Below are 13,134 nucleotides of genomic sequence, written 5' to 3' on the forward strand. Positions count from 1 at the left end.
GGTCTGCCTTAGCATCTCAAGTGCTGGGATTAAAGGTGTGCTCCGCCACTGCCTGGTGTCTTTGTCGTAGTGGTGGTTTGAATAGGCGCATAGGGAGTGGCACTGTTAGGTGTGGCCTTGCTGTAGTAGGTGTGGCTTCTTTGGAGGAAGTGAGTCACTAGGGAGTGGACTTTGAGGTCTAAAAAAGTTCAAAGTTGGCTAGTGTATAACAGTCTCTTCCTGTTGCCTGTGGATCCAGATGTAGAATTCTTAGCTGCCTCTCAGTACCATGTCTGCCTGCATGAGGCCATGCTTCTTCCCGCCATGACAATAATGGACTAAACCGCTGAACCATAAATCAGCCTAAATGAACTGTTTTCCTTTATAGGAGTTGCTGTGGTCGTGGTGTCTCTTCACAGCAATAAAAATCATAACAAAGACCTTACCTTTTGTGATAACAGTCTGACGTAGCTTGTTTCTTTAGTAAATGCAAAGCCTCACTAAGAAATACCTTACAATCTCTAGACTGTGTATCTCTTACGTTTTTTGAGTCAGGATTTTTCTGTGTAGCTCTGACTGTCCTGAAATTTACTCTGTAGACCAGACTGGCCTCAAATTCACAGAGATCCTCCTGCCTATGCTTCCTGAATGGTGGATTAAAGGCAGGTGCTACCACCTCCTGGCTGTGACTAGGTTTTTTTATGGCATTTTTCATATATATGAAGTTACATTTTGCTATGACAAAAGACTATAACCAATGCAGCTTACAAAAGGAAGCATTTAAGCCGGGCTGTGGTGGTGCACACACTTGGGAGGCAGAGGAGGGTGGATCTCTGTGAGTTTGAGGCCAACCTGGTCTACAGAGCAAGTTCCAGGATAGCCAGGGCCACCCAGAGAAATCGTAATTTGGGAAACAGAAACAAACAAAAAGGCATTTAATTTGGGGGCTCACAGTTCCAGAGGATTAGAGCTGTAACCATCATGGCAGGGAGTTTGGCAGCAGGAAGGCATGGTGCTGGTTTCAGTAGCTGAGAGTTTGCATCTTGACAACTACCAAGCTGAGATGCTATCAAATTCCACACCCAGTGGCACACCTCCTCTTACAAGGCCATACCTCCTAATCCTTCCCAAACAATTCCACCAACTGGGCACCAAGTTTTCAAATACATGAGCCTGTGGAGCCGGTCTCATTAAACCACCACTATGCTTCCCAGCCTTATCTGCCCCTCTTCTTTGCAGACGTAGTTCTTTTCAGACATTTTTATCCATGCAGCCTGAGTTCGAGCCCCAAAATCTACTCGATGAAAGCAGAGAACTAACTCTTCTAAGTTGTCCTTTGACTTCTAAATGCACACTAAGATGTGATCTGTGTACACATACTAACTGTAATAAAAAGATAATTGTAGGTGAACAATTATGACTGATGTTTTGATTTGCTATTTCATTGTTAGTTCATTAACTAAGTTGTATGTTGAGGAAATAAAAACTAAGTTAAAACTATTCCGTTGTATGTATAGTGAAGAGTGAAATGTGTGCCCTGGCAGTGCTGACGCGTGCGTGGGCAGCCCAAATATGGCGGTTCTGTTGAACTTGTGCATATTGACTTTCATGATCTAAGTTGATGAGGATGACGGATGTGGTCTCTTCCTCAAGAGGGCACTAGCTCTCACTACAGATGGTTGTGAGCCACCATGTGGTTGCTGGGAATTGAACTCAGGACCTATGGAAGAGCAGGCAGTGCTCTTAACCACTGAGCCATCTCTAGTAATCCCATATCTATGCCTTTTATTTCTCAGGTTTTTAGTTACCTGTTATCACCTGAGACCTGAAAATTTTATTTATTTTTTTTTTTTTGAGTCTTTTTTTTTTTTTTTTTTTTTTTTTTTTTTTTTGTAGCTCTGGCTGTCCTGGAACTTGCTTTGCAGAAAGAACAGGTTGGCCTTGAACTCACAGAGATCACTCAGCCTCTTTCTCCCAGGTATTGTGATCAAGTGCCACCACACCTGACTGAGATCTGAAAATTTTAAATGGAAAATTCCAGAAATAGCTCCCGAGCTTTAAATTGTGACTCTTTTGAGTAACACAGTGAGACTGGCTACAGTTCTCACTGCTGGACATGGAGTCCAGGATGTCCATGCTGCCGTCTCTGCCAGCAGGTGTTCCCTGACTAAACCATGTGGTATTGGACTCAGTCGGTGTTAGCTAGCCCTTAGTGATGGCCCCAATGCAAGACATAGAGGTGCTGGCAGTTCTCACATACATGACAAAGAGAAGCCATAGAGCATTTCCCTGACAACAAAACATATAAGGTGCATTTGCAGCTTTTGTTTTTTATTTTTGCATTCATACACACATATACATATATAAATGATAGGCTGACGTTGAATTCAGATTCTTCTGCCTCTCAAAGGCTATAATTAGAGGTGGGGTGTACCAGCCAGCTCCAAGGTGAAAGGTCTTAATAGTAAAATTGTGAATCAGGAAATTATATATAATTGTAATTATTGTTTGAAATTGTCACTTTTTTTGCTTCTTATTGTGCGTAATTTTGAGATTAAACTTTATCATAATTGTGAAAAAAAAACATCATTGTAGAGTTCAGTATTATTCCCTGGTTGCAGGCATCTTCCGGGAGGGTTGGAAGGCATTCTCCATCAGTGGCAGCTGTAGCTGGGCTTTTCAGCCCCATCATGTTTTGCTTATGTAGACATAACATTAACATAGTTCAGACTAACATTTCAGGTTTTGTTTACAGTTAGTTTAAATTATCCAGAGATAGAATTCCACTAGAGAATACTCTTGGAAAATTAACTTGATCACTAGTAGCACATAATATAGATGTGAGATTGTTTAATTAAACAGTGATTATGTAGGAGAATCATTGTGTCTTTGTGATTTGAAAATTCTTCTCCCCACAGTCAGCTTCCTTCAGTTATGTTTCCAGGACTCATATAGTGGCTTCTCACTGAGAGCAGCAGAGGGTTGAGTTATCTGTATGGTTTTGTACGTAGAAGTGAGTCTAAGTCATTGTCACTTTGCTTAACCATGTACTCAAGGGCTTCATAAAAGATGTTCAGCCTTTTAAAAAGCTAATTGCTGAGTACTTCAGTGGTAGTCTTTTGGGATAGTTTTATTTCATTTTGTATTTTATTAGACAAATGGGCAAATAAAGATAAAGCACTAAAGAGAAGGCAACACAAGTACATCTGATAATTGTTTCCGCTGAGGAAGGTATGGAAACCAGGTGTGTCCTGTTGGCTTCAGATAGCTGAAGATGACAGCTCAGTCTTCTGAATTGTAGAGTAAATCTTGTTTGTTGGGATGGGAGGTTATATGGGACCTAACATTTTGAGATCTCCAGATTTTCTGAAATGGCTGTGCCATTTTGTAATCCTGCTAACAATGCAGGAACATTCCAGTATTTTTTATATATATTTTCCTATTGACACTATTTTCTGAGGTAGGATCATTTGATGTTTCCCAGCCTGTCTTTGAACTCAAGAGTTTTCCATCTCAGCCCTTCTAGCAACTACTCTTAGATGTTGTCTGTGCTGTCCTGGGAATTGAACCTAGTGCCATATTTATCCTAGACAAGCATTCTACCTCCATGTATGTCCTCAGATCTCCCCTCCCCTAAGCCAGGGCCTTGGACTTGCACTGTTACAAGGTGTGGCCTTGTTGGAGAAAGTGTGTCACTGTGGGGCCAAATTCAGATAGCTGACTTCCTGTTGTCTGCAGGATGTAGCACTCTCAACTCTGGCACCTTATCTGTCTGCATGCCAGCATGATGATAGTGGATGAACCTCTGAAACTGTAAATGATTCACCCCAATTGAATGTTTTCTTTATCAGAGTTGCCCTGGCCATGGAGTCTTTCTTAGCAATAGAAACCCAAGCTAAGACAACCAGCACTCTAGAACTGATTATTTCATTCCAATAAATGGAAATCTTTTCTTCTTATGAATAAAACACATATCATGTAAGTTGAGAGAAATAATTCCTCATTAAAACCTATAGACAACACTCAAGAGGCAAAGGCAGGCGGATTTCTGAGTTCAAGGCCAGCCTGGTCTATAGGTCTACAGAGCGAGTCAGTTTGTACATCACAAATGGGGACCTTTTTCGTTCGTTTGTTTTTCTGCTGTCTATCCATCCATCCATGCATCGATCCATCGATCCATCCATCCATCCATCCATCCATCCATCCATCCATCCATCTATCTATCTCTATCATCCTTCTGTCCATCTATCTAATCTATCTGTATTTGACAGGGTTTCTCTGTGTAGCCCTGGCTGTCCTAGAACTTGCTCTGTAGACCCGGCTGAAATGGAACTCACAGAGATCTGCCTGCCTCTGCCTCCTGAGTGCTGGGATCAAAGGCGTACACCACTATGCCCAGCTGTTTTTTTTTTTTTTTTTTAAAGGCAGGTACTTATTATGTAGCCTTGGCTAGCCAGGAGTTCGTTATGTATACCAAGCTGGCCTGGAACTCAGAGATCTCCCTGCTTCTACCTTCTAAGTGCTGGGATTAAAGGTGTGGGCCACTGTTGACTGAGGTTTCTGTCCTGCCTGGTTCCCGCAGTCATTAAGTCCCAAAGAAATCACACAGAGGTCTATGTTAATTATAAACTGATTGGCCTAGTATCTCATAGTATCTCAGGCTTCTTATTAACTCTTAGGACTTTTATTAGCTCATAATTCTTGTATGTGTTAGCTACATGGCTTGGTACCTTTTTTGGCCAGACAGTCACATCTTGCTTGCTTTGTGTCTGGCTTCCTCTCTGTCTGGGTGATGACTGCAGACAGAAACTTCCCTCTTTCCAAAATTCTCTTTGACCTGCCTCTACTTCCTGCCTAGTCACTCCCCTTATACTTCCTGCCTGGCTACTGGCCAATCAGTGTTTATTTAAAATACAAGTGACAGGGTACAGACCATTGTCCCACAGTAACCCCCCCTTTTTTTAAACAAGAACTCCGAATCAAATCCCCTTTGTTTAGCTTTTCTACTGACCATTATCCATAGTAACTTGTAATGAACATTCTAAACAAAGGCAATCATCCATAATCCATTTTTTGGGAATGTGGACATTGTTTTTCCAGGCTACTTCCTGCTAATTGGGGGCGCTGATAATCTTATGGGGACCTAAAGAAAATTTAGAATTATGATCAAGTCCTGACTGGAGTATCCTGTGAGGCTTGATCATCTCAGGCAGCAGACTTGAATCTGTTCTGGATGTAGAACCCAGACATCTGGGCCATTCCTCCTATCGGAGATTTCTCAGGGTCTTCCTTGGTCAAACCTGATTTTTCTCAACATAGAATGAATTCACAGTCCCTCATTTCCTGTGGAAACAAAAGCAAAACCTCTTCTCCAAAGTAACATATCTTTTGACTTCAATTTTGAAGTCAATACATTCTCTCTCTCTCTCTCTCTCTCTCTCTCTCTCTCTCTCTATATATATATATATATATATATATATATATATTTATATATATATATATTCATATATTGGATTAATCCAGCAGCATTTATAATCAAATGTCTTTTAGCAGCTTTTGCTCCTTCCTCAGTTATCAAACAGTTTAACGACAACACAATAACATACAGAATCCAGATTCCCTTGTATTTTTCATCTTTATGTGGTTTTATTTTAACCTCTATTTCTTTTATTTTTATTTTTAAGTTTTGGCTTTTTGAGACAGGGTTTCTCTGTGTATCTTTGGTTGTCCTGGAATTCAGGCTGTCCTTGAACTCACAGAGATCCACCTGCCTCTGCCTCCCAAGTGCTGGGACTAAAGGTGTGTGCCACCACACTCAACTACTCTCTCTTTTTTTTTTTAAAAAAGGGACTTTATCCTCTTTTTCTTCTTCTAAGCCTACATATATTTTTATTTTTATTTATTTTTTGCCTACATATATTTTTAAACACACAGTAAACCATTTAGAAGTTTTCTTTGTCTTTGCATCTATCTTTACTGTATATCTCTCCTTTCCTGACCACATGAGTCTTTAATTTGCTAAGCGATATGGCCAGGATTAAAGCCGTGGCTTTGATGGCTGGATCCAGCCCATTCCTTAGCTTTTTTTCTGAGAGTCTAGCCTCAAGGCAGAGGTACTGGCCAGAGCCATATTTATTGCCACAACTCTATGGCGTTTCAAGGTCCCTGCCACCATCAAAAAGCTTGCAGTCAACTTTTCATCAACACTATTTAAATTTTTCGTGGCAGGACTGCTCAAAAGAGCTGCAAGGTTTTGCAGCTAAAGCTGAGTCAGGAAGCCTCTCTTAAATGAGAGTGCTTGCCTCTAGCAAGCAGAGCCCGCCCGAGAAAGTGCTGCTATCAAGAAGACGTGCTTAACTCTGTTCTTTTCTATCTAGAATAACTTCCCAAGCTCTCTCAGTCTTTTAAGTGGATTTGGTCAGCCCCATGTTTGCACGCCATCACATCAGGCTCTGTGTTAGCTACTTGTTTCTTGTACTTGTAGAAAATATGTATCCTTTTATTTAGCATTTTGTTCAATGCTTTTTCCTGACACCCCTTCCCACTTTAGATATTTAGGGTTTTGTTTTGTTTCTGAGATGGGGTTTTACACTATAACCTTTGTTAACCTCGAACTCCCTGAGCCTGGGTTGGTCTGGAACTCAGTGATGCTCCTGTTTTATCCTGATGCACATTCTGATTGTAGACCTGTAATGAAATGATCACTGGGACAATTACTGACAACCATACTGATTAAATCACTTAACACTTTTTCCCATTAATGGGCAGACCAAGCTTGTGCCTCTGAAAAGCCCCTGGAGACCAAGGTCAGGGTGCAGTATTTTAAAAGACAAAGCCCACAAAGACTATAATATACATTTAAGTTAATGTGGGGTAAAATTGGCCTTTAAATGTTTATTTCTGGCAGAGCATAGTAATTATTTCAGTTATAATATCACATCTTTTTTTAAAAGTTTTTCAAGACAAGGTTTCTCTGTAGTCCTGGCTGTCCTAGAACTAGCCTTGTACACCAGGCTGGCCTTGAACTCACACATAACAATTATTATTATTTTTTTACTTATTTTTTATTAGTTATTAGTTTACTTTAATTATTTTGGCTAATACATCTGGACCATGGTCAAGGCCATGGAACTTGCAGATGTATTGCCAAGGCAGATGTAGGGTGTAGGGGGCTGAGGACTGACGTCAGAATAGGATGGCAATTGTCTGTGTAGGGTGACTTCTGAGTTGTTCTTGTATTTGAGACCCTGTCACTTAGTGGACCTGGGGCTCACTGTTCCAATGAGACAATGGTCCGGTGGGTTCCAAGGGACCCTCCTGCCTCCTGTTTCCTCAGCACTGTGACCACAGGCATGTGCTGCCATGCCAAGCTTACCTGGGTTCTGGGTCTCTGGTCTCAGGGTCTCATGCTTGTGTGGCAAGCACTTTATGGATGGAGCTATCTCCCCAAACCATTTTACAGGTTGATTGGCAATCTTATTAAAGTCGAAGTTACTGAAAGTAAATGCTTGTTATAAGGTGCCTTTGCCTCACAATAGTGCAGACTTTTGGGTTTTGAGCCCAGCAGTCTGCCAAGAACTGTGTTGATAAGTGCACTTACTGCGCAATACATAAGCCATTTTTCCTCCTCACTTGCCAACATTTTCTTGAAATTGCTTTTATGTTTGAGAGGAAGATGAGAGGCTAGAGAAGGAGGGAGAGAATTAATGAGCACTTTCCCTGTAGTGTTTAATGTTTTTCCATCTGGGGCTTACTGTACAAGAGAACGTTTAGTGTACAGTCATACAAGTGATTAAGACGTTGGGGGTGTGGATCCCATGCAATTTTGGTAAAATGTATGAAGGGTGGAGTGCTGGTAGGGGTAATTTGTCCTTCTGTGTTTTGGGAAAGTACTTTTGAATCTTAATAAGCTCACCCTAGACCACATAATACTTGATAAACACATGTGTTTGAATAGTTAAATAACTGAAAATTGCATAATGAGTAAATAAGTGAGTAATAGCAATCATTAATTGAGTATTTCTCTGTCAGGCACATGGTTGGGAAATGGAAATTTATTCTATCATTGGTGGAATTGTGGTATAAATTTCAGTCCTTTCGGGCTGGAGAGATGGCTCAGAGGTTAAGAGCATGGACTGCTCTTCCAGAGGTCCTGAGTTCAAGTCCCAGCAACCACATGGTGGCTCACAACCATCTATAATGAAATCTGGTGCCCTCTTCTGGCCTGCAGGCATGGAGGCTGAACACTCTGTACATAATAAATGAATAAATCTTTAAAAAAAATGCTCTCTTCTTTATAAAAAAAATTTCAGTCCTTTCAATAGTAGTTCTTGGAAATAGGTGAATTTTGAGTCAGGCACTGAAAGGAGAACATTGTGCGGGTTAATATATAGAAAGACACCTTACTTGCATGAAGGTGCTAAATTGCATTAGGTCCATGAAAAATGGACATTTAATGCAGTGTGCAGTAGGCTTTGTAATCTGGAGGTCTGAGGAGTGACTTACAGGTGCACACTGTAAGTCTTGGTGGAGGGAGGGTTCCACCTAGATGCGGTTTAAGAATAGTGCAGTCAGGAAAGCCCGTGCTGGGCCAGAGAGGAGAGGGAGGGAGACTGGATGGCTGAAGAGAATGTGAGTGAGACAACTTCCACAACCTTAAAGGGCTTGATAATGCCCTGAACCTTGTTTTTTGGGAATAGGGGCAGGGCAGAAGGGGACATCAACCAACAAAAGCTTTTTAGATTACCCATTCACTTCTGCGTCGGGGCTGAGTTTTGGCTGCTTTTGAAGCATTGCTCCATGCTCTTTTCAAAATTCTTGGATTAGGAGGTAACGGTTATAGTGTTCCTTGTTTGTTTTATTCTGTTTTTCGAGACACTTTCTCTTTGTAGTCCTGGCTGTGCTGAACGGTCTCTTGAGACCAAACTGGCCTAACAGATTTTTCTGCCTCTGCTTCCTGTGTTCTGGGATTAAAGGTGTGTGCCACTATACTTGGCTAGAAGTTACCGTTTTAGGATGTCTGCTTGATTAAATTTTTTGCATGTAGGATACTTTGTAACTGTCACTCAGGGAAAGAGTGAACCTACCTTATGATGTAGTAGTCACGTCCACTCCTCATTCTCAACTCCTCGCAGCCACTATTTTGCCTCTGGATTTGCGTATTCCAAACATTTTACATAGAGGAAATCTGGTAATATGTGTCTTAGATACTTGACTTCCCTCTCTTAGCCTATTCCTTTTTTAGGTTTACCATGCTGTAGTGTGTGTCAGTATTCATTTCTTAGTTCATGGCTACAGCACTTCCGGCCTTGGCTTCCATTATCCTTCCCGAGGAACTGCTGCCTCCCTCTTTGACTGACATGGATCCTTTTAGTTACCATCGAGCCCGTCCGGATAATTCAACATCACCTACCCATCCTAAGATTTGTACTTTCCTTTTTTTTTTTTTAATATTTTGGGACTGGGTCTCATGTAGTGAGACCTGTAACTGACGCTACAGCCCAGTCTGGCCTTAGACTCTGAACCTTTTGCTTCTGCTCCTTGAATGCTGGGGTTACAGTTATGAGCCACCTTGCTTAGCTTCAGATCTTTAGGTTGGCAATATTTAACAAGTATTTCTAAAAAAGTATTTTTATTTGATGTGTGGATGTTTTTCCTACATGTATGTCTATTCATGGTTGGTACCTGTGGAGGCCAGAAGAGGGCGATCCCTTGGAACTGGAGTTAGAGGTGGCTGTATACCAACTACCAGGTGTATGTTGGAAGATACAAGAGATGCAAGTGCTTTAACCATGAGCCATCTCTCCAACTCTAAAATTTATTATTATTATTTTGCCATATAGGGTAATATGTCTTTAAGTTTTTTGAGATAGAACACTTACATCTTGGGGTGTGGGAGCATGTACTGCATGGAGTACAGACGCTCACTGTTGACCCTGGTGCTCCTAAGGCTTAGTCCTCAGAGTGTTTTGTTTGGATAAACTCTTTATCTTGTCTCTGAGTTCACAGATTTTGTCTGTATGATCTATACACCACTGAGCTCCCAGCAAATGCCTTTTCTCAGTCAGTATATATCTTATTTGTATAGTTCATTTGGTCCTTGAAAAAAACTTCTGGGTGCACATTTTATTGTTTTTTCTTCACATCAAGAGAAAAGATGTTTTTGGTGTGCCAAACAAACCTTTGTAGATAAATCCACAGTGTGACAGCCACTGCTGTTCGTCTCTTTCAGACAAGTACCGAGACTGACAGAAGCAAGAACCTGGGGCTGAGGACAGGCTGTGTCGGTGGAGCTAGTAGTGCTCAGCAGCCTCTAGCACAGCCCCTTATACATATTCCTAAGTTACATGTGTGTGTGTGTGCGTGCGTGTGAGCATGTGTGTATGTGTATACCCACGCTGAACCTATGTAGAGGTCAGTTTCTGGGAGTCACTTCCCTCCTTTATGTGGGTCCTGTGGCTGGAACTCAGGTCAGGCTCGGTAGCAAGTGTCTTTACAGGCTCAGCACTCCTCCCTCCCCCCAGTAGTTTCTTTATTGACAATATAAATCTTTTGTTAGCTTTTTGACATTCTCAGGCTGACCCCTAACTTGTTGTGTAGTCAAAGGTGACTTGGGACTGGGCTTACAGGGGTGGGGTACTACCACATCCAGTGTCATGCATTTTGATGTCATCTTGGACATTTGGGTTATTAAGTTGGCAGACTCTTAATTCTATTTTACTCTTATATTTTGACAAGCAGTTGTTCTACTTTGGTTTGGTGTATAACTTTATCTTACTTTTGGGAGTTGTAATACCCTTGGCAGTTCAGTTTTCAGGGCTCTTGTAATATTGCTCTGGCACCGCTCTAGCTCCTGTGCAGGACCTATCCTGGCTGGCCCTGTGGACTGCTAAAGGCTGGTTGGCTTGACACTGCCATAGTTGTGGGCAGGGCTGAATTGCTGACATTGTGGAATGTGTAGAGGACCATGGTCATGCTGGTGCCGGGGTCCTTAGGGCCAGTCCTGTCCTGGGTGAGGACTGGGGAATATTTTGACCTTCAAAGTCTGTCTGTGCTGAGCTGCCCTTTTCACAGATCTTTAGCCAGAGGGCAGTCTTTTCTAGTTTGTTGACTTGTCCGTGCATCTGTCTATCTTGATGACTCTAAAGTGCAGACCTCTCTGTTGTGTTGCCTGAAACATATGGGAGAGATGTAGTATTATGGTGTTATGCTCTTTGGACTCTTTTGGGGTCCCGCCAGCCAGCTCCCAAATGAATCCGACAGAATCTTTTCTATAAACGCCTGACTTTAGCTTGTCTTGTTTCTTGCCTGCTTTTCTTAACTTATATTGACCTGTCTACCCTTTGGCCTCTGATTTTTCCTGTTCTTTTCTTTAAATCTTACTCTTACTCCATGGATTGCTGTGTAGCTGGGTGGCTGGCCCCTGATGTCCTTCTTGGGCTACTTTTCTGAACCCCTTCTCCCAGTTTTCTCCTTCAGTATATTCTCTCCATCTGCTAGCCCCACCTTCCTTTCTCCTGCTGTGCTATTGGCCATTCAGATCTTTATTAGCTGTTCAGGCATTTGATACAGGCAAAGTATCACAGCTTCACAGAGTTTAACAAATGCAGCATAAACAAAAGTAACACACCTTAAAGTAATATCCCCAACAGGGCGAGAAAAGGGAAATGCTGTGAGCTCACCATAGGCTTTCCTGGTCCCCAGGTCTCTAGGTGCTCTACCTCCTTTTTATATCTTCCAAAGCCTGTTGGTGATTATTTTTCAGTTTTTATGGTATATAGTTATATTTGGAGAACAGAGTATGGGCCTATACTATCATACTTTAGAACTAAATCATAACGATTTTTGATTTTTTTTTCAGTTATTTTTTGGCTACAGACATGAAATAGCTGAGGGTGTTTTTTTTTAATTCTAAGATACATTTTCATTTATCTAGTATGTGTGTGTGGTGTGCACAGATGCTGTGGTGTGAGTGTGGAGGTCAGAGGACATCTTTTTGAAGTCATTTGTGGGCCTTGGGTTTGAACTCAGGCTGTCAGGCTTGGTGGCAGGTGAACCCTTTACCCACTGAGCCATCTTGCCGGCCCTGAGGTTCTTAAGGTTGTATTCACCAACTCTCGACGGCGTTTCTCCTCTTCTGTTGTCCACTGTGGCGTAAGATAGGCTTAGTCTTCACTGTTTAAAGTGAGGATCTGAAATGTCATGCTTAAATGTGTATTTATTGTTTATGTGTTTGGGATTTGAAAGGCCATGCTTTACATGTGTGGTTATTGTTCGTGTGTTTGTTTTCAGGGAGTGGAGCAACTGCCGTGGTCCAAGCAGCTTACTGTGCTCCCAAAAAGGAGAGAGTGGCCATCAAACGGATAAACCTCGAGAAGTGTCAGACTAGCATGGATGAACTCCTGGTATGCACAACTCATATTTCTGTCTTTCTCTTTAAGAATTATTTATTTTTATGTGCATTAGTGTTTGGCCAACATGTATGTCTGTATGAGGGTGTTGGATTCCTTGGAACCAGAGTTAAAGACAGTTGTGAGCTGCCATGTGGGTGCCAGGAATTGAACTTGGGTCCTCTGGAAGAACAGCCAGTACTTTTAACTGCTGGGCCATCTCTCTTGCCCCATAGCTCATATTTATGATTGGAGAGACATGCTCTTTGTAGTTTATGTTAAAGGATGTTTTAGTTTCTTTTGAAAAAATGGCTAATTTTCATTAATAAAGGATTATTATAAAATTATAAAATCAAATTAAGTTAAAAATTACAATCATACTACTCTGAGGTAGCATTTGATACATACTTTTTTTAGACTGAATATTTAAATTTATTAGCAGTTTTGTGATTTTTTTGCTCTTTTTGTGTATTTACTCTTTACATTGAATGACTTGTGTATCGTTCTGAGTTTGGTCATATAGTTCAGTAAATATGTGTGTAGTATCTATTGACTATAAATAGTTTATTGAACATCTGTTCTAGTATTATATGATTGTTCCTACTAATGTAGTGATAATGATTTAGTTCTCATTTCTTTAATACCATGGATTTGTGGTCCTTTAAGAGATACTGACCTCAGAGGAGCGTAAGTTTGTTTTATGTAAAATTAGAGATGGAATGGGCCCTTGACCTCTTTATTGGAATTTTTTGGAGAGAGGGTCTAA

General features: G+C 41.2%; 1 protein-coding gene across 2 annotated transcripts in view; it reads left to right on the forward strand.

Annotated features, from left to right (window-relative positions):
- Oxsr1 (oxidative stress responsive kinase 1) overlaps nucleotides 1-13,134 on the forward strand; it is a 94,586-nt gene that overhangs the window by 10,061 nt on the left and 71,391 nt on the right. For both annotated transcript variants that reach the window (XM_050141519.1, XM_050141520.1), the window contains one exon: nucleotides 12,271-12,383. In XM_050141519.1, the coding sequence (XP_049997476.1) occupies nucleotides 12,271-12,383 (113 nt within the window). Of the gene's footprint in view, nucleotides 1-12,270; nucleotides 12,384-13,134 lie in introns of those variants that run through there.

This window comes from Alexandromys fortis, unplaced genomic scaffold (assembly GCF_014885135.2).
Source record: "Alexandromys fortis isolate MF-2015 unplaced genomic scaffold, M_Fortis_MF-2015_v1.1 scaffold_44, whole genome shotgun sequence".
Lineage (NCBI taxonomy): Eukaryota > Metazoa > Chordata > Mammalia > Rodentia > Cricetidae > Alexandromys > Alexandromys fortis.